Here is a 21,626-nt window from a genome sequence, read left to right as displayed (position 1 = left end):
CCTAAAATTTGTATGGAACCAGAAAAGACCCCAAATAGCCAAAGCAATCTTGAAAAAGAAAACCAAAGCAGGAGGCATCACAATCCCAGACTTCAAGCTATACTACAAAGCTGTAATCATCAAGACGGTATGGTACTGGCACAAGAACAGACACTCAGATCAATGGAACAGAATAGAGAACCCAGAAATGGACCCACAAACGTATGGTCAACTAATCTTTGACAAAGCAGGAAAGGATATGCAATGGAATAAAGACAGTCTCTTCAGCAAGCAGTGCTGGGAAAACTGGACAGCGACATGCAGAAGAATGAACCTGGACCACTTTCTTACACCATACGCAAAAATAAACTCAAAATGGATGAAAGACCTAAATGTGAGACAGGAAGCCATCAAAATCCTCGAGGAGAAAGCAGGAAAAAACCTCTTTGATCTTGCCTGCAGCAACTTCTTACTCAACACGTCTCCAGAGGCAAGGGAAACAAAATCAAAAATGAACTATTGGGACCTCATCAAAATAAAAAGCTTCTGCACAGCAAAGGAAACAATCAGCAAAACTAAAAGGCAACTGATGGAATGGGAGAAGATATTTGCAAGTGACATATCAGATAAAGGGTTACTATCCAAAATCTATAAAGAACTTATCAAACTCAATACCCAAAAAACAAATAATCCAGTGAAGAAATGAGCAAAAGACATGAATAGACACTTCTCCAAAGAAGACATCCAGATGGCCAACTGACACATGAAAAAATGCTCAACATCACTCCTCATCAGGGAAACACAAATCAAAACCACAATGAGATACCACCTCACACCTGTCAGAATGGCTAACATTAACAACTCAGGCAACAACAGATGTTGGTGAGGATGCGGAGAAAGAGGATCTCTTTTGTATTATTGGTGGGAATGCAAGCTGGTGCAGCCACTCTGGAAAACCGTACGGAGGTTCCTCAAAAAACTAAAAATAGAACTACCCTATGACCCAGCAATTGCACTACTAGGCATTTATCCAAGGGATACAGGTATACTGTTTCGAAGGGACACATGCACCCCCATATTTATAGCAGCACTATCAACAATAGCCAAAGTATGGAAAGAGCCCAAATGTCCATCGGTGGATGAATGGATAAAGAAGATGTGGTGTGTATATATATATATATATATACAATGGAGTAGTAATCGGCAATCAAAAAGAATGAAATCTTGCCATTTGCAACTATGTGGATGGAACTGGAGGGTATTATGCTAAGTGAAATTAGTCAGTCAGAGAAAGACAAAAATCATATGACTTCACTCATATGAGGACTTTAAGATACAAAACAGACGAATGTAAGGGAAGGAAAACAAAAATAATATAAAAACAGGGAGGGGGACAAAACAGAAGAGACTCATAGATATGGAGAACAAACAGAGGGTTACGGGAGGGGTTGTGGAAGGGGGGATGGGATAAATGGGGAAGGGGCACTAAGGTATCTACTCCTGAAATCATTGTTGCACTATATGCTAACTAATTTGGATGTAAATAAAAAAAATAAAAAATAAAATTTAAAACAACATGCAAAAGATTTTTTTTTGCACACAATATGACTTCTGTTTAAATGAATGCAACATCTCAATGAACAGATTTATGATAAATCCATCCAACTCTTTGCTATCTATCTCTCACTGTCATTATAATTTCTTCCAAAGTTTTATTGAGAAGTCATTTTCTCCTGTGCTGACAAAATATTTCTTGAGGAGTGACTTCATTGAAATTTTTCAATTAAAAAGTTCATTTGGAATGTTTGGAATGTTCAGGATGTTTTCTGTTTGAGACATAGAATCCCATTCAGCCTTGTCCCCACCCCACCTGCCATGTTGTTACTCACCTACAGGCTTAGTCTGGAAGGGCCTTGGCAGGAACTTCTCCCTTCTGGAAAGAGCCTGCAGCTTCTGGACTCCCAGGGTTGGGGATTTGCCTCTGAGAACCACAGAGTTTTTCTGATCCTCCTGGGTCAGACCTCTTGGGAACTGTGCTGCCAGATTCCTTGTGAGTTTCCAGAAACTCCTGGGCCTCTTGACTCAAATGGCTCCTTGTTCTCTCCCCTGCCCTCAACAGAGCCGCTCTCCTCCTCAGCACTCCACTGTCTCCAGCTCTAGGAGCCTGCTTTAGAGTGGCTTTCAGTACGCTGTTCAGTTGCATGTTAGTGACAACACTAGCAGTACTCTGTGGCAATCTTCCAAAGTTAGAAAGATCTGTTTCCTGTAAAATAGAAATAAAATTCCTAGATTCTGTGTTTGACTTGGAGGGCAGAGAGGAGGCGAAGGAAACGGGTGTACAGAGTGCTCCAAAATGCCAAAGTGTGTTCCGAGATGCATCTCATCTTGAGAAATTCTTTTGGAGAGATTGGTTAAGGGAATTTTGGTTAGTTGGAAAAAAAAAAGTGTAGAAATCTGCATACTGTTCTGTATTATGGAAGCTCATAATTCTTAGGAGCATGTTTGTAGTTCTAAGAAGTCCTATAATAAAGAAACTTACTTAATTTGGATTAGTGCTTTCCAGACTTTTTGATCTCCATATTTTTTTATTAAAAATTTTTAACGTTTATTTATTTATTTATTTATTTATTTATTTTTATTATTTCTTTTTTTTAATGTTTATTTATTTTTGAGACAGAAAGAGACAGAGCATGAATGGGGAGGGGCAGAGAGAGAGGGAGACACAGAATTGGAAGCAGGCTCCAGGCTCTGAGCCATCGGCCCAGAGCCCAACGCGGGGCTTGAACTCACAGACTGTGAGATCGTGACCTGAGCTGAAGTTGGACGCTTAACCGACTGAGCCACCCAGGCGCCCCAACGTTTATTTATTTTTGAGAGAGAGAGAGAGAGAGAGAGAGAGAGAGAGAGAGCATGAGTGGAGGGAGGGGCAGAGAGAGAGAGAGAGGTAGACACAGAATCTGAAGCAGGCTCCTGTCTCTGAGCTGTCAGCACAGAGCCAGAAGCGGGGCTGGAACTCATAAAGCTGTGAGATCATGACCCGAGGTGAAATCAAGAGTGAGATGCTTACCTGACTGAGCCACCCAGGCGCCCCATAAAGTAGTTTTTAAATTCTGCTTTTTATACTTAACATAGCATCATTCATATTCTCCATGTTGTTATGTTCACACATATTATTTACAGCTTCAGAAAGTATATGTCCTTGTTAGCCAGCTCTGGAAGGACAATATATACACAATGGGATGAGACCATTGTGTACAGTGGTTTTTCTTTTTTGTTTTGAAAACCTGCAAGTTGGGGCATCGGGGTGGTTCAGTGGGTTAAGTGTCCAACTTTGGCTCAGGTTGTGAGCCCTGCACTGGGCTCAGGGTTGGCAATGCAGAGCCTGCTTCTCTCTTTCTCCCTCTTTCTCTGCCCCTCCCCAACTTGTTCTTTCTTTCTCTCTCTCTCTCTCTCTCTCTCTCAAAAATAAATAAATTAAAAAAAAAACCTGCAAGTTTACTGCTACAGTGATTTAAGGTTGTTCGCTCACTACATTTATGTGAAAGTAACTACTTCCATAATATATATAATAACATAGTATCTACGTAAATAATAAACGTAAAAATTCTGTTGAAGACATCCTCAGCTTTTCCTCTTAGTTAACACAGTCATCCGAATTTCTCTCCCCTTCCCAACTCTAGGGGCTGTAGTCAAGGCTTCATGACATTTTATGACCCCCTTTATGGAAATGAAAAACATTAAAGAGCTTCAGTGACCTTTGTAGTTTTTTTAAAAAAAATTTTTTTTTCAACGTTTTTTATTTATTTTTGGGACAGAGAGAGACAGAGCATGAACAGGGGAGGTGCAGAGAGAGGGAGACACAGAATCGGAAACAGGCTCCAGGCTCCGAGCCATCAGCCCAGAGCCTGACGCGGGGCTCAAACTCACGGACCGCGAGATCGTCACCTGGCTGAAGTCGGACGCTTAACCGACTGCGCCACCCAGGCGCCCCAGACCTTTGTAGTTTTAAAACAAGTGGTAGCCTCACTATGGCACGCTTGATTCTTTGTGGCCTGTGGTATATGGCATTGGTTGCCTGGTGTCTTTTCCATCATTTTCCTTTGTAACAGATTCTATTCCTCCTTTGCTTGGTCTATCGTGGAACCCATCCGCTTGGACAAAGTATTTGCTTCAGAGGTGACAACATCCAAGCGATTGTAATTCTTCCCCGGGATTATTAATTTATGGAAGTTGGGGCTGCCAACGTAAGAAGATGTGAGATTGGCGCTATCTGGGCAACTGTTTTCCCTGCCAGCTGGGAGAAGGTGTGCCTTCGGCTAAAGAGAGTAACACTGAACAGATATGAGAAGTGCAAAGAGAGACACAGAGCTGATACCTTGGTCCCTAGAGCGCTTCATTCAGTTTTGTGAATTACTCTGGTGTACTTTCTACCGCTATGATTTAAACTTGCTTAGCTGGGCTTAATTGTGTCTTTATAACTTGCAACCAGGAGAGTCCTAACTAATTCAGTTCCTACAATGGTAGATGAGACATCAACCACCAGTGAAAAGCACCACTAGATACGGTTAAAAGACTCAGATCCCAATAAAAACATAAAGCTATGAAAAGGAGACAACACACATATTCTGCCAAATTAGGCAGAAATCTATCATTTTAATTTCTATTGAAAACTGGTTAATATTTGAAGTATCTAGGCCCACTGTAATCAATAATGTAGTTATTTCCCAAAGTGTAGCGTTGTAGTCAATGTGCCTGTAGTTCATTTGAGGGTGTGCTAGCCTAAAATACAAGAGGGTGGGATCAGAAAGTGAGAAAATGGTAAGAACTTAGTTCCGGATCGATCATGATTTCTTAGGAATTAAACAAAATGGATGAAAGAAGAGTTGAGAGATGTAAGGATGAATGGCTGACACATTTCTGTACCCTTTAAAAAATATCTTTGCAAACCTGATATATTAGATTGCTTGTAGTTGTCTACAGTTCTGTTATTTTTATTTTTTTAATATTTATTTATTTTTGAGAGAGGGAGTGCAAGTGAGCATGGGGGAAGGGCAGAGAAAGATGAAGACAGAGGATCATCCCCTGTCAGAGCAGAGACGGACATGGGGTTCAAGCTCACGAATGGCGAAATTATGACCTGAGCTGAAGTTGATGCTTAACCAACTGAGCCACCAGGTGCCCCTCTATTATTTTTAAGGAAGTAAAAACTGTTAACAGATGAACAAAAACGTTCTGGGGCACAACATGGTTACCTCAGTGTTTTTAATTGCATTTACACTTTATTTGGATTGATAGAATTATCCACGATTATTTCTGTTGGTGAGGGTGGGAGGATGGTCTAATTTGAATAAAAGGCATGAATTTATTACATCATTGTCAAATAAGTAGTATAATCTTGAAGGAATCTCAGCCAAAATTTTATCTTGCAGCCATTTGTCAAGAAAGAAGATATTTACATTTAAAATATTAACATTCTGTCAGAGAAAAATGAAATGCAGATAAAATGCCTTAGTATTTTAATGTTAATAAAGTATATATTCATCATGACAGCTGTATATTTCCTATTTAATACAGTAATGTAAAATCTAGATTAGAGACAGGAAAATATTCTCATGATGGAACAGTTTTGCAAGAAAAGTGATTTTATTAGGGCAAACAATGTTAATAGCATGCATTAATATTTTATGTTAAATAATTGTGTGATTATCCTTTTAGTAACATATGGATTCCCTAGCACTTTTGTTTTATCATCTCATCCTTAAAAATTCCAGTGGCTTGTTTTCTTGTATTTTCCTTAATTGTGATCTTAAACAGATCCTCAGTTTTAAATCTGCCAGTTGTTCTGATACAGATGCATAAATACATTTTCTCCAGTTGGTTATTTATTTAAAGACAGCTTGTTTGTGGATACTGTCAGGACATCTGCATTTTATTGGATCTAATTTTTAGTAATAAAGACCTCCCACATTATAGATTCTTTCCAGTCTAAATTAGCCTGTGTGGGAAGCAAAAGAACCATCAGTCAGGGAGAAAAAGTGAATCCATATGGCGCTGATGAGTCTGTTTCCCCGACTACAATGATGAAAGGGTTGAATATAGACAGTGCCCCCAGCAGATCCATGTTTCTTTCTCAAAAGCTTGCTAGAACAGGATTCGTGTCAGTCTCAACTCAGTATCTTTGAGCCAGTCCAGTTCATCTATGCATCAAGCCATAGACACCTAACGAAATTTTGTGGGTGCATTCTCCTTTACCTTTAATCTTGCTCTTTTGCATGTATGTCCAGTCTCTGGCACTTGCCATTCTCCTTCCATTTTGGGGCTCACCTTTGCCTTTGGGACTTGTTGGATTTTTGATTCCCTGGTCCAATACTAAGGACTTTGGTTCAGGCTTCCACACAATCTCTATGTCATGGAGAAATCTTAAAGAAATCAGCATGTGTCAAAAAGTAGTCAAAAGGGGCATCTGGGTGGCTCAGTCGGTTGAGCGTCTGACTTTGGCTCAGGTCATGATCTCACGGTTTATGAGTTGGAGTCCCACATCTGGCTTGCCGCCGTCAGCCTGTCAATGCAGAGCCCGCTTCAGATACTCTGTCCCCTCCTCTCTCTGCCCCTTCCTCCACTCACCCTCTCTCAAAAAATAAATAAAACATTAACAAAAAAAACGTAGCCAAAATTTTTATTCCTGCTTTTAAAAAGGGACAAACAAAATGTGGTAATAGAACTTGAATAGGTGACAGGTCTTCACTTTTACAAGTTAAACTACTTCACTGTGCAGAGAAACAGACAGGAATTGAAAGTTTTTCTTTCAATGGACACCCAATACCTGGAACAGTTAATTTCTCCTGGTCATTACACCCATGGGCATAGTATATTCTTTACTATCAATGTTATCTCCCGTAGCACAAACCAGAAAAACCTGTGATTTCAGCCCTTCGTCAACTCTGAGTCTCGGCCAATGAGAAGATACTGTGTCTTCAAACATGGCTGGGTTTATGTTCATTTACGTTTATGGGTATGTTTAAACTTAGTTTAACAAGTTTCCTAGTTTCAGAGGTGATGCAAATTGATGACTTACCCTTAAAATACTTATTATTTAGTGCAGTGGGTAGAATTGTGTCCCCCCCCCACCCCCCACTCCCCAAAAGAAGAAAAAAACCAGTATGTTCAAGTTTCTACCGCCTGGCACCTGTGAATGCGAGCTTATTTGGAAATAGAGTCTTTGCAGAAGTTAATATGAGGCTATACTGGATTAGGGTAGACCCTAATCCAAGGACTGGTGGACTTAGAAGAAGAGGGAAATTTGGACATGAACATACTCTGCCATGTGATGAAGGCAGAGATTTGAGTGATGTGTCTATAAGCCAAGGAAGATCAAAGATTGCTGGCACTCCCTAGAAGCTACAATGAGGTAGGAAAGGATTTTTCCTGGAGTATTGAGAGAAAGCATGGCCCTCTGTACACGCTGACTTTGGACATCTAGCCTCTAAAATTGGGAGAGAATAAAATTGTTTTAAGCCATTTAGTTTGTGGTGATCTGTTATGAGTTTCTCATCAGTGAAAGGGGGCTTTGGCTTACCAGATGATCTCTGAAGTCAGTTTCACTTGTAATACTTTATGCCTCTAAATCTGTAACATATTCTGATTTTTCCTTAATTGTATAGCTTTGTATAAACTGTATAGAAAGTCACTTATGGATTTAATGTCTCCTCCTCTTTCTGTCCCTCTCACCCACCTCCAAAAAGGAGAAGTGTGTGAAACTAGAGTATCTTAGTCTGCAAGATGAGCTTCATTTCGGGTAATAAAGTTGATGGACAAACTGTCTCTCAGCTTAGGTGTTAGTCTAGCCTCCTCTCTAGCAAGCATGTTTGAATAAAAGAATAAACACTAATGTCTGTCCATGGACTGATCAACCTAGCAGTATAGTGGAACAGAGGAAAGTTAACGTGGCATACTCCCTGAGCAGGCAGTTTAAACTCTCTGTTTCCTTACCCTTAAAATGGCTATCACAATACCGGCTTACTGGGTTGTTGAGCTGACATGAAACAGAATGCTGTTAATACCTTTTTTAAAGTGCCCGGTATGGCGTGCTTAAAAACTTTACTTGCTTACAAAATTCTCGTTTACAGAAAGGATACTGAAAACATCCGGGATCCCCTTTTCTGGATTCCCCTTTTCCGCGGTCGGCAACCACGCACCCAGGTCCATGGAGCGCTTGGCTGCGGCGGGGAGATTTGCATTAGGAAACCGGGCGCGCGGGGGGAGGGGGGCGGAGTGGCGCCGGCGGAAGCGCTCTCGCGCCACTGTCAGCTGCGCCGGAAGTTCCTGGTCGGGCCTGGCGGTAACCTTGGGGTCCTCGCCGCCTCCGCCGCCGCCAGGGTGGGCTGCGCGAGTCTGAGCCTCAGCCGGGTCGGGACTGGTAGCAGCTAGGAGACGCCGGGGTTGTAGGAGAGGACGCCGAGGGCCGTGGGGACCAGGAACTGCGGGCGCAGGACCGCCCAGCCGACATGTCTCTAGTGGCGGAAGCCTTCGTCTCGCAGATCGCAGGTAGCGCGCGTGGCCCTGGGCTGCGGGTGGAGGCGGGGGCGGCGCAGGGCAGTCGCCGGGAGCAGCGTGCGGGTTAGGGCTGCAGCTTTGCCTCAACCTTGCGGCATTAGATGCAGAACCCAGGCCTGGGGATAGAGGCGGGCACGGAGTACCAGCCTCGTTTCACAGATGAGAAAACTGAGGGGGGACACTTGGCCAAGGTCACCTAGCAGGGGCGGGAATACCGCCTTCCTTCTCGTGGGCGTACTTTGGTTCCCCTCCGGTTAGGTCAAGAGGGGTTGGGGTGCGTGAAGGATGTCGTGGGTTGGCATGAGGGGGCGTGGCTACAGGGGCCAGGTCTTGTAAGGCTTCATTCAGTCTGAGAGTGAGGTTGGCCTCCGTCGTTGGACCTGAAGTTTAAAGTGATTGTCACTAATGAGTTGCCCTTGTTACCTAATGTTGTTGAGGGGCTACCGAAGATCTTGCTTTCTCTCCCAGCACCACGATATTGCCATCTGCTAGGTCTGCAGGATTCGTCGAAAAGTTAATCTACATATATTTTTTAGAAACACCTTTGATTTGATGGACTGAATGTAGCTGATGTAAATAAAATAGATTTATGTTTTCTGTTTGCGAGGTTCTTACTGTAGTGGAAGAAATTAAATATTGTTGAGGAAGTGAGGAGACTAGACACAGGTATTGTAGGTATGTATTGATGGGATCTTTAAATGGAGTTAATCTTAACTTCCCAGAAGTATTTTCAACATGAGTAAAGAGACAGTTACCAGGATAAATAGGTACATTTAAAATGAAGTCGTGTCTTGGAAATGGAAAGTACTGAATGTGTCCTAAAATTTGTAAAATGGTTTTCATTGCATTGCATTTGTGTGAACATAACGTTTCTTTTTTTTCTTTTTCACTTAAATACATTGTTTTCTGGCAGAGAGGGAAGCCCTCACTAGATTAAAAGCTTCATGAGAATAGGGATCTATTTGTTTTGTCCCCCATTGTATCCTGAACACCTGTTAGTTGGTGCTTAGTAGAATTTGTGACCCGAGTCAGTGAATAATCTTAAGATTTCAAACAATGATTATTTCTCTTTTTACCGCTTATGTTAAAAAAAAAAAAAGTTAGATCACTGATTTAATTTCCATTTCTGCAATGTTAAAAAAAAATCAACCATTTCATATTGTATGCTGATACTGGTATACTGTATGCATGTATTCCAATGTGTGATTTCTTCTAAAGAAAAAAATGATAAATGTCTTTTAGTAAACTTAATGAGTTTGGACTTTTGTGTCAGTTAGTAAAATTTAAGAATTTCTAGGAATTGAATCTGTCTGTCATCTTAGCTGTTTGTAATGCTCTATTACCCTAGAAGGAGGCATTTAAAGATGGAAAATTCAATAAATGGTGTTGGGCCAGTTCCTAAGTCATAACACCACAAGAATAAATTCCAAATGAATTAAAGATTTAAATGTAAAATAAGAACAAGAACCAAACTGTAATAAAATAATTAGAAAATATAGGTGGTAATTTTCAATAATCTTGGGTAGCAGAGGAAGCCTAAGGACACACAGGATCCAGAATCCTTGGGAGAGAAAATTGGCAGATTTGATTGCAGAAAAATTTAAAAAGCTTTATATGGTAAAAGACATACGTTTCTACAGATTAATGAAAATATCAGCAGAATCCAGGGTAAAGGATAGGAACAGGCAGTTCACAAACAGGAAATGCAGATGGACAATGAACATATGAATAAATGGTCTCCGGCAATGAAAGTAGATAGTTTTCCAGCTAGTCAGATGCACAAAAATGAGTATGATAATTTCTAGTACTGACAAAGGCATGGGGAAAACATCTACCCTCAAACTATTGGTGAGTCTATAAATTATTACTACTTTTTGGGAACTTAATATAGCAGTGTTTATTAAAATATCGTCCTTTGATCCAGAAACTTTTCAGGGAATTTATTTGATAAAAATATAAGGACTATTGTTAAAAGCAATATGCATTATAGCATTAATTTTAATAGCAAAAAACCAGAAATGCACTAAATATATGCCAAATTACGGTATGCCCACATTATTACAAATACTAGAGATCAAGAGATACATCTGTTAAATATATCGGCTTGAAATTTATGATTATCTTAAATAAAAACAAGTTATAGTATAATATATATATTGTATGAACCCCATTGTTGTTAAATAAACCCTATATAAACATGTATATGTTTATGTAAGCACAGAAAAATAGAATATTCAACTAATTTTAACTTGTAATTTCAGAGTAATAAGTGTAGGGAGTTGGTGGAGGGGGGAGGAGTTACATTTCTGAATTGTTTGAATTGTTAGAATATTTTACTTGTGTGGCTTAAACAATATAATTAAAAAAATTTAAAAGATTGTATCTGGACGAGCGGTGAAATAAGGGTGGCCAAAATAAACAATTTATATGAAACCCTATGTTTGCCTTGTAAGTGACTTTTAAGTGTGACTCCAATCCAACAACTATTCAGAGTTTTCTATTTCTGGCAATAATATGGTTTTCTCGGAAGAGATCAATCTCAGGAGATTAGAGGTACATATCTATATAGTTCTATTATAAATAGAATAAATCGTTGTGAATCTGTTCTTGCAGCTGAGAGCTTTATTAACAATGTGCTTATTCTTCTTCCTTTCAGTGGATGTGAGCCGACACACTGACATTTCTTTCAGAAACATTGAAAGGCATCTTGCATCTATCTGATATTCTTGAGAGCCTTATTATTTTTATTATTATTTAAAAAAAAATTTTTTTTTTAACGTTTATTTATTTTTGAGACAGAGAGAGACAGAGCATGAACGGGGGAGGGTCAGAGAGAGAGGGAGACACAGAATCTGAAACAAGCTCCAGGCTCTGAGCTGTCAGCACAGAGCCCGAGGCGGGGCTTGAACTCACGGACCGCGAGATCATGACCTGAGCCGAAGTCGGACGCTTAACCGACTGAGCCACCCAGGCGCCCCGAGAGCCTTATTATTAAAAAAAAATTTTTTTGAATGTTTATTTCGTTTTGGTGGGGGGGAGGGACAGAGAGAGAGGGAGACACAGAATCTGAAGCAGGCTCCAGGGTCTGAGCTGTCAGCCCAGAGCCCGACGTGGGGCTTGAACCCCACCCTGCCCTCCGAATTTCGAGATCGTGACCTCAGCAGAAGCGGGATGCATAAATGACTGAGCCACCCAGGCGCCCTACCATTATTTTCTTAAAATGCAAATGCGACTCTTGTTTTAACATCTTCATTAGTTCTGTATTGTTCGCAGGTGGAGTGAAGTGTATAAGACCTGTCATAAGTAAGCCTCATCTCTTGTCACTCTTAAATTCTCACCTTTCTAAACTGTTTTAGAGTTCATCTTTGGCACATGTTGTCCTCTGCTTGAAATGCCCACTTTGCTTTTGTAACTCGTTTGTCCCTTAAGACTCTGGGCACATTTTAACCTATAAATCTATCTTATGTTTTTTCTTGTCAAATGAGAACTGTTTGGTTTTTTTTCCTTTTTGTCTGATAATAATTATGATACCTGGCCTTGTAGACAATGAAATAATATGAAGAATAAAGTAAAAATCACCTAAAATCGTAACACCAGGTTAAGACTTTAAAGTTTCACCCTCATCATTAAAACTTTGGTGAGCAGAGCTATCTTCTTCTCTGCCCCTAAATTAAAAAACAAATGAAACAAATTATCGAATGTACATATTTTTTTGGAACCTGTTTTGCCATATATCATTGAGATCTGTTTCCATGTCTGCAAATTGAATTATTCATCATCGTTTTCTGTGGTTACATAGCATTTCATTGTAATGAAGAAATCATAACTTATCCAGTCTTATTTTGGTGGGTATTTAGAGTGTTGTATTAGTTCAACCAGAGAAGCAGAAGCTGTAGGATTTTGATCTCTAGCTCTACCTTTGGCTCTAGCTCTAGCTTTATATCTGTATGTCTACACACACATGCATGGACACATACATGGAATTGGCTTATGCTGTGGTGGGGGTAGGCCAACCAAGGACTGTGTTCACAAGGCAGGTAGCCAGGAATGGGAGATCCAAGGAGGAAGAAAGGGTACGTGCAGCAGGTGCTGCTTGCAGTGTGTGAGCTCATAGGCCCTCTCTTTAAAGACTTCAGCTGATTAAATCAGGCACACCCCAAGATGATCCCTCCCTTTTTTAAAAAAAAAATTTTTTTTTTAAACATTTATTCATTTTGGAGAGATAGAGAGATACAAGCATGGGTGGGGGGTGGGGCAGAAAGAGACACAGAATCCAAAGCAGGCTCCAGGCTCTGGGCTGTTAGCACTGCGGGCTGGAACCCACAGACCGCAAGGTAATGACCTGAGCTGAAGTCGGATGCTTAACCGACTGAGCCACCCAGGCATCCCGATCCCCCTTTTGATTAATGTAAAGTTAACTGATTAGGGATTTTATTTATATCTGCAAAATCCCTTCACAGCAGCACATGGCTAACAGAGAAGGAGTTTATATGCTACAAAATGGCTCTTCTCTTTTGTTTTCCCAGGGTCTGCTAGAAAATGTCCCTTGTAGCTTATCCTAATCAGTAGAAAGAGAATTCTGGCAAATGTGGTTCAGTCTAGTCAAGTTGATGTATCCTAAAGCCATCACTGGCTTTAGGATAAAATCATCACATATGATTTTTCTGTGATGTCAATAGTGCTTTCAATAGACATATTTGTGTATCTCCTGAGTAGTTTCTTTGGATAAATTTCCTAAAGTGGAAGAGGATTTTGAATTGTTCTTATTACTTAATAATATGGAAAGGAAGGGTAAATTATAATTTTGAATTTTAATTTTTTTTAATTTTTAATTTTTGAATTATAGCTTGGATCTCTAGGTGATGATATGCTAGATTTAGAACCTTGGAAGAGGGATAAAAATAGTCCTGGATATTGAATCATTTTCAAAATCTTTTGGAACTGTGTATTTTCAATACTTATTTGCTTTTTGTTGTTGTTGTTTTGTTTGTTTGTTTTATGGCAAGATTTTTCCAATACATCATAGGGGAGGGCTGAGTATCCCCATTTGGGTTGTGTGAGCCCATTTGGAGCCAAAGAGGATGGAGTACTGTGATGGACAGACCGGACTCTTGCTTATCCCTGTACTAGGAGTGGCTCCAGGCTTTAGGGCTCCGCAGACCCATCATACACACAAAAGGAGAGAGGTGCTGAGCCCTAAGCAGCAGAAATCTCCCACAGTGTCAATCACTTTTTTTTTTTTTTTTTTTTTAAGATTTCATTTTTAAGTAATCTCTACCCCTAAAGTGGAGCTCAAATTTAAGACCCCAAGATCAAGAGTCACACGCTCCACGGACTGAACCAACCAGATGCTTCATCAGTCAGTCACTTCTTTCACCTTGTTTTTACACTTGTGGTGGACTTTGGAGTAAGTCAGACCTGGCTACTCACTAAATGTGACGTTGGGTAAATTACTTGCCTTTTTAAGTCTCAGGTTTTTTGTTTGCAAGATGGTTTCAATTTTAATTTTAATTAAGAAAATTTTAAAGATGAGAAAATAATAATGCTTAACCTTGTATCTGACACACTGTAAGCATCCTTTTTTGAGCCACTGTTCTAGATGAATGATATACATAATTGCTAATATTAACAATTTGATCCTGTTTAAAAAATTTTTTTTTAATGTTTATTTTATTTTTGAGAGAGGGAGAGAGGGACGTAGAAGATCCTAAGTAGGCTCTGCAATGGATAGCAGAGAGCCTGATGCAGGGCTCAAACTCAAAAACCGGGAGATTCATGACCTGCCCTGAAATTGGACACTTAACTGACTGAGCCTCCTAGGCACTTCTGATCCTGTCTGATAGATATTATTCTTGTTTTATAGATGAGGAAATTGAAGCTCTGTTGGGTAGTAGAATATAAAGGTTAGGAACTGGGCCATTGGAGTAAGACAGAAATGAGTTCTAAGCTCAGCTGTCCCTCTCGTTCTGTGATTTTGGGCAGACTGTCCCAGGCCACAGTTTCCTTATTTGTAAAAGGGGATAATATGTTTTATAATATATATTAAGCACTTAGTATAGGGTGGTACATAGTAATGTTCAGTACATGGTAATTGTTGTTACTACTTTCATTGCCCGAGAGCCTCTGAGGATGTTCCATTGGTAATGTTATCCTATTGCCATTTTGGACAGCATGTTGTCCAAAGTATCTTTATTTTTAGTAACCCTATACCATCTTTCTGAATGACCTTATTACTTCACCAATGCCTTTCTATATTTTAAGCATATCAGTTAATTTCATCATACTGTAATTATTAATCTTTTGAAATCAGTATAATATCTGTTCTGTTCTTTATTTAGAAGCTCAGTAAACTATATAAGGGATAAAAAAAAAGAAGACTTTCAATATTTCATTTATCTTTGTGGACATGTGGGTGCTTAATTATTTAAGTTTATTAATAACTTCATTCTAGCAGTAGCATTAATTTATAGTATGATCTGGGAAAGTAGTTTTATGGATTCCATGGAATCCATTTCTAAGCATCTTCAAAGTATTATCAAAACAGGCATGTTTACATTTTTTAAAAATATTTATTTTGAAAGAGAGAACGAACATGAGTGGGGGAGGAGCAGAGAGTGAGAGAGAGAGAGGTCAGGGGACAGAGAATCCCAAGCAGGCTCCATGGTATCTACACAGCTCCCAGTGCAGGGCTCGATCTCACCAACTGTGAGATTGTGACCTGTGCCGAAATCAAGAGTTGGATGTTTAACCTAGTGAACCACCCAGGTGCCCTACAACATTTTGGTTTTATATCAGCAACAAAGTATTGTCTATTTCATCCCTCTTCCATGTAAGTACTAGGAAATGTGGACTTTGACCGCAGTTCAGAAGGGTACTAGAAGCTCAAAGTGGAAAACGTAGTTTAAAAGTAAAATCGAGGGGCGCCTGGGTGGCTCAGTCGGTTAAGCGTCCAACTTCAGCTCAGGTCACGATCTCGTGGTCAGTGAGTTCGAGCCCTGCGTCGGGCTCTGGGCTGATGGCTCAGAGCCTGGAGCCTGCTTCGGATTCTGTGTCTCCCTCTCTCTCTGCCCCTCCCCCGTTCATGCTCTGTCTCTCTCTGTCTCAAAAATAAATAAACGTTAAAAAAAAAATTAAAAAAAAAAAAGTAAAATCGATGCGTTGCTATTGCTCACAAGGTTTATTGAGAATGAAGAAAATGATAGTCAAAGCTCTTAATACCTGCATGCCTTATTATCTAATGATGAAGTTGTAGCAGATAATTGAAAATATACACTGTGTTCAATTCTTTTGTTCTCGAAAATAAAGATTTTTTTTAGTTATTTTCACTTAGTATTCTGAGGATTCTCCAGTACTGAGGAATGCACCTAGGAATTATTGAGACGTTTTCAACTGGCCATCACATTTCAGAGAATCTTCTTTCATTCATATCAGCCACATAAATAGTCTCACACTGTAGTCCTTATCACCCTGGAGTATTTGAAGATGATATTGAAGGGGCAGATGGAGAAGCAAAGCAAAGACAAAATAGGTTATACTTCAGATTAGAGGCAAAGGACAATTTATTGACAGCCGTGTGGCCTATTTTATTTTATCATACTTACATTCAGGAATAGGTTGGAAACCAAATTCTCAGAGGCAGTGTTTTGTTGTCTTTTAGAAAAGTTTGATATGATGTTAAGATAACTTGAAAGTTTCTGACCTTGAAGTACTCCACAGTTATTTATAATGTGAGTTTTAATTTTCTTGTATGCTTTATTAACATTCCGTGCTCTGAAATTACATGATTTTTAGTTGTTTTTGGTGATGGGTACCCCATAAAGATTTCATCTTATTTCTGTGATGACTTTTGAGTTATTAATTAATGTTAGCTCAAGCCTTCCATATATGAGTGAAAAGTGAAAAAAAAATCAAACTTTTTAACATTTTTCAAACATTTTTTAAATTTCTTGGTAAGCAGTTATCAGATGGACTGAAGATACCAAATGGAGACGAGATATTAAATTCAGGCTTCTCATTTTTTGTTCAAAGACAGAAGTAATAATATTCAGCAAATTCAGCTACAGACATTTATGTGTAGAAATATTTGCCTTGCCAGTAAGAGAAATGCATGTTTTAATTTTTTATGGCTTTGTAAATGATCCTTACTCTATTCTTGAACACTTTTCTTATTTTTGTACGCTCTATAAATGAATCATGGTTTTGAACTTTTCTACATCAGTAATAAAAATGAAATTTGATTGGTTAGTGATAAAGAGGGTTATTTTCATAAAAACAATCATTTTGTCATGGCAATTCCCATTAACTGTAACTGCGTTAGCAAAATGGAAACCGTAAAAAGCATTTCGTTGTGCTTACACACTTAGCTGTGTTTTTGTGCTGATTATATATTTTTATCTTTAAGAACTTTTATAAACCAAAGAAGTTTCTTTATGACTTAGTCTGCATTTGGGTTTTCAAAAAAGTTTGTTTGGTATATTTATCCCAGGGGATACGGTATCCTTAGATACTGAAATGGAATTGCCTCACACATGTCGTATTTCGTTACCTGTTCAAACTAGAACACTGACTAGAACTTCATACAAATAAATTGTATCATTTGTTAGGCCTGAAGAGGGCCATCATTACTCCAGCATTTATTTCTGTAAGTTAGTATTGGCAGCTGATGCTTTAATGATCTGGCCTTTTGACCTCCTTTTCTTTTGATTGTTAGCCTTTACGTTATAGCAGAATGTTTTGGCTTCGTGATTGAGAAGTTTCTGATTTTCTTGTTTTATCAATTAAAAAAAGTTTTTATGTCAATAAGAATGTAAAAATAAAAGCTACTTTCTTTTTTTCATTAGGCATTGTTATCATTGTAATTTTTACTATTCATCAATTTGATGACGTACTTTGGCTAGTGGATGAGAATTGGTTATATAATGTTAGGTATTTATGTAGTAGTTTCTATTTATTTTTTTGAGTTGAGATTGTGAATTATTCTTGACATATTTTCTTCTCAAACAGATTTCTCCTTCTTGTCATATATACTTGTACTGATTTTCCCACACTATCATGTGGTGGCTATTTGGAGAAGGTAAAATCATTTTAGTCTTAAATATTTAGAAAGGGAGATAATGTCTTAGAAGTCATGGGGTACAGTTTAAAAACAAATATAAAGTATGTTTCATTATTTACTGTTTTGGATTATCTTTGTATCATAGGTAAATGGCTTTACTGGTCTGCATTTTATGAAAAGATTATGGTAAGCTTTGAGTTTAGCTAGCATACTTAAATCATTTTTCTCTTGGATTCTTTTTTTCCTCATTTCCTGAATAATGTAGTAACTGCCAACAGACCAGAGTTTCTGATGGAGGTATGCCATTGTAGTTACTGGGTTCCAAATTCTGGAGGTCAGGGAGCAGTAATGTGGTCAGGAAGCTGGAGAGTGAGATTTCAGGAAGGTAAAGTTTCAAAGTAATGGATTAATAAAATGGAACTGACTAGAGGGAAGGTGAAAATACCAAAATCCATGCCTGAAGCAGTAAAGTGGGGTTTATAAATGTGACATGGTCAGGAGTCTGATTTAGATGAACAGAGGGAATTCTGAGGCTTCAGATGGATTAATATTTAATTCTGTCTTTAATGATAGATCTGTGACTAATATAACTATTAAAACTGTAACTGTTCAGTTATTATTGTAGTATACAAACCACACCACAGCTTAGGGATGTAAAACAGCCATTTTATTATGTTCATGGATTCTGTGGGTCAATAATTCAGATAGGCCACTGGAGAGATTTCTTGTTTCTACCTCACAGTGTGTGGATACTCAGCCGGAAAGACACAAAGGCTAGGGATGATCTGATAGCTGGAGGCTAGAACATCTAGAAACGTCTTCACTTACATGTCGAAGAATTGCCGATTAGGAACTCAGCTGTGATTGTCTTCTGGAATATTTATACATGGCCTCTCTATGTGGCCTGGACTTCCTCAGAGCCTGGAGGCCATAGAGAGGTCAGACATTTAACTCAGTTCTCCAAAGGCGTATGTTCAAGCCACCAAAGAAGAAGATATATCACCTTTTATGACTCTGCCTTGGAAGTCTTGAAGCATCACTTCTACCATATTCTGTCAGTCACAACAGAGTTACAAGTCTGCCCAGATTCAAGGGGAGGAGATTTAGCTTTCACCTCTTGATAGGAGGATGGGGTAGGTGGGGTGTTGGTGAGGTTCTAGAAGAGCTTCTAGAACAGGATATACTGTTGTGGCTGTCTTTAAGAAATATAATGTGCCGCGGTAAACAAGGTGGTAATAATACTGGTGCAGAGGGATCAGCTGAGTTTAATTAAATCTGAGAACTGACTAGTCCCATTCATGAACTAATAGAGGTTCTAAAATGAGGTGGGGGTGGATGGGATGTGGGTGTGGGTAGAATGGTGTGTAAAGGTGGTAGGGTGTTACTGCACATCACAATTATCTGTGGAGCTCTCTAAAGCCACGCTTGCATTGCATGGCATCTCTCAGACCTCATCCATGCACTTGCACACACATTCCCTTTTTTCTCACCAAAGGCCTGTTACATGTGAAGGTTAAGGACAGCTCTAGGACAAGGATATTTTCAAAACCTCCATAGATGATTGGGTTGTATACCTCGGTTAGAACCATTAAACAATTTGGGAGAGAAAATGAGTTTATGAGTTTTCACTGTTGAATTTAGTACACATTTTTGTTGAGATGTTAATTTTGTTTGATGATTTTATTTCCAGAGTTATAGCAACTTTTTGCTGTCAGATATTTTTCGGGCTTTAGATAGCAAAAGACCTGCTTGATTTCCTATAGAGTATATTTGTTAGGTTAAGTACTTAATTTGTGCTGGGTCCTCTGCTGGGTGCTGGGTTACATAGAAGAGCAAAACAGTTCTTACCTTTGATGAACTTACATGCTTATGCAGAACACATCGATTGAAACGGATAATTTCTTTCTTCCTTCCTTCCTTCCTTTTTTTTTTTTTTTTTTTTTTTAATTTTAGAGAGAGCGTTAGTGGGAGAGAGGGGCAGAAGGAGAGAGGGAGAGAATCTGCACTGACAGCGCAGAGCCTGATGTGGGGTTTGATCTCACCAACTGTGAGAACATGACCTGAGCCGAGACCAAGTGTTGGATGCTTAACCGACTGAGCCACCCAGGTGCCCCAGATGACCATTTTTTAAAAGAGAATTCAAATCTTGCAGCCCAATTATAAGGTTCATATCTATTCATGATCACATGTAGTTGACCTGCTTTTCACTGGAAATTAATGACAAATGGCTGATTGTTTTTATAATGTGACAAAGTCTAAACATGACCATTTGAGAAGATGACACGTGTACTTACTAAGAAAGAATGGAAGGTTTTATATTTAACTTGTATTCACTTTAGCTTCAGTTATTGGCTTGTTGATGCTGTGCATTAGTCTTCTTGACCCTTGTTAACCTTCAGAAGTTTGTTAGTTTTATGAAATTGATTTTTGAATGCCATTTTGAAATTGATCTCCAGTTTCACATAGATAGATTTAGATGGTTCATGTTCAAGTCTCATAATGATGAACTTAATTTTACTTTCCTATTGATTGCATCTAATGGAAAAACTATCATTTAACCACTTTGGTTCCAAAATAAGTGATGCTTCGGTTCATTAATCTTAAAGGCTTACTCTGGAACACTGTAAAATTGCAACATGCTAACTAAGGCATGTTTTAAAACATGACTTTAAGCCAAATGCGCAAATACTTAAGTAGAATAAGATGGACAGAAATCTTGAATAAAGTTAATCTACATATAGCCTCACTACCACATTCTGGGGCAAATGAATGAAAGAGGTGAAAAGAAGTTAATCTTAAGTCAGGTGCATTCTGTGTTTCAGGGACGGTCTTTTTTTTTTTTTTTTTTTTTTTTTTTTTTTTTTTTTTGTGGTATTTACAGACCATCTGCATCAGAGTTACTGGGAGTGCTTGTGGCATGTTTGGATTCTTGGTCCTCATCTCTATATGGTATCAGAATTTCAGAGTTTAGGGTTTGGTGGAAATACATAATTTTATGAAGTTCCACAGATGATTCTTACATACTAAGGGTTGAGAACCACTGTTGTAGGATGATTATAGTTGCTTTAATTCTAATATTTAATTATCACCCAAGAATGTTTATTTGTAGGCTGTATAAGTTGTTAGCTAATACAGCTGTGTGTTCACTGACTGGAACCAGACTACCTGGGGTCAGACCCTGGCTCTTAACACTTATTCACACTGTGACTTTGGGCAAATTACCTGTGCTTGTGTCTCAGTTTTGTAAATTAGGGATAATAATAATAGTCTACTTAATAAAGTTGTGAGATAGTTAACATGCCAAGCACTTAAGTGCACAATAGACACAGTAAGAGTCTTAAAATTTCGTTTGCCTCAACTTTATTGAAGTATAGTTTACATACCCTTTGAAGTGTACAATTCAGTGATTTTTTTAAATGTTTATTTATTTATTTTGAGAGAGAGAGTGCGAGCAGGAGAGGGGCAGAGAGGGAGAGAAAGAATCCCAACCCAAGTAGTCTCTGCACTGCCAGCACAGAGCCTGATGTGGGGCTCGAACTCACAAACTGTGAGACCATGACCTGAGCCAAAATCAAGAGTCAGATGCTTAAACGAGTGAGCCACCCAGCTGCCCTTCAGTGATTTTTTTTTAAAGGATATTTACAGAATTGTGATTATTACCACAATCTAATTGTGGACCATTTCCATCACTCCCAAAAGAAATCCCTTCCTCATTTACAGTCGCTTCCTATTCCCAGCCTGAATCAACCATTAATCCACTCCCTATCTCTGTAGATTTGCCTATTCTGAACATTTCAGATAAATGGAGTAATAGTTTGTTTTCTTCAGTGACTGGCTTCTTTCACTGGGCATAATTCTTTTGAAGTTCATCCCTTTTGTAGCATGTATCACCATATGGCTCCTTTTCATTGCCAAACGCTATTCTTTTGTATGGGTATGCCGTATTTTGTTCATCCATTCATCAGTTGATGGTCATTTGGGTTGTTTACATTTTTTTTGACATTGAGAATAAGGCTGGTGGGAACATTCATGTACAAGT

The 21,626-nt window shown here is 38.8% G+C and overlaps 1 protein-coding gene across 1 annotated transcript in view; it reads left to right on the top strand.

Moving 5' to 3' along the window:
• The first annotated feature begins 8,309 nt into the window (after positions 1-8,309).
• MTX2 (metaxin 2) overlaps positions 8,310-21,626 on the top strand; it is a 65,947-nt gene continuing 52,630 nt past the window's right edge. The window contains exon 1 of the mRNA XM_058713162.1: positions 8,310-8,523. Within this exon, the coding sequence (XP_058569145.1) occupies positions 8,484-8,523 (40 nt within the window). The 5' untranslated portion in view covers positions 8,310-8,483. The remainder of the gene's footprint in view (positions 8,524-21,626) is intronic.

Source organism: Neofelis nebulosa, chromosome 2 (assembly GCF_028018385.1).
Source record: "Neofelis nebulosa isolate mNeoNeb1 chromosome 2, mNeoNeb1.pri, whole genome shotgun sequence".
In the NCBI taxonomy this organism is placed as follows: domain Eukaryota; kingdom Metazoa; phylum Chordata; class Mammalia; order Carnivora; family Felidae; genus Neofelis; species Neofelis nebulosa.
The sequence above is the reverse complement of the archived record's forward strand: the minus strand, read 5'-3'. Positions and strand labels throughout refer to the sequence as shown.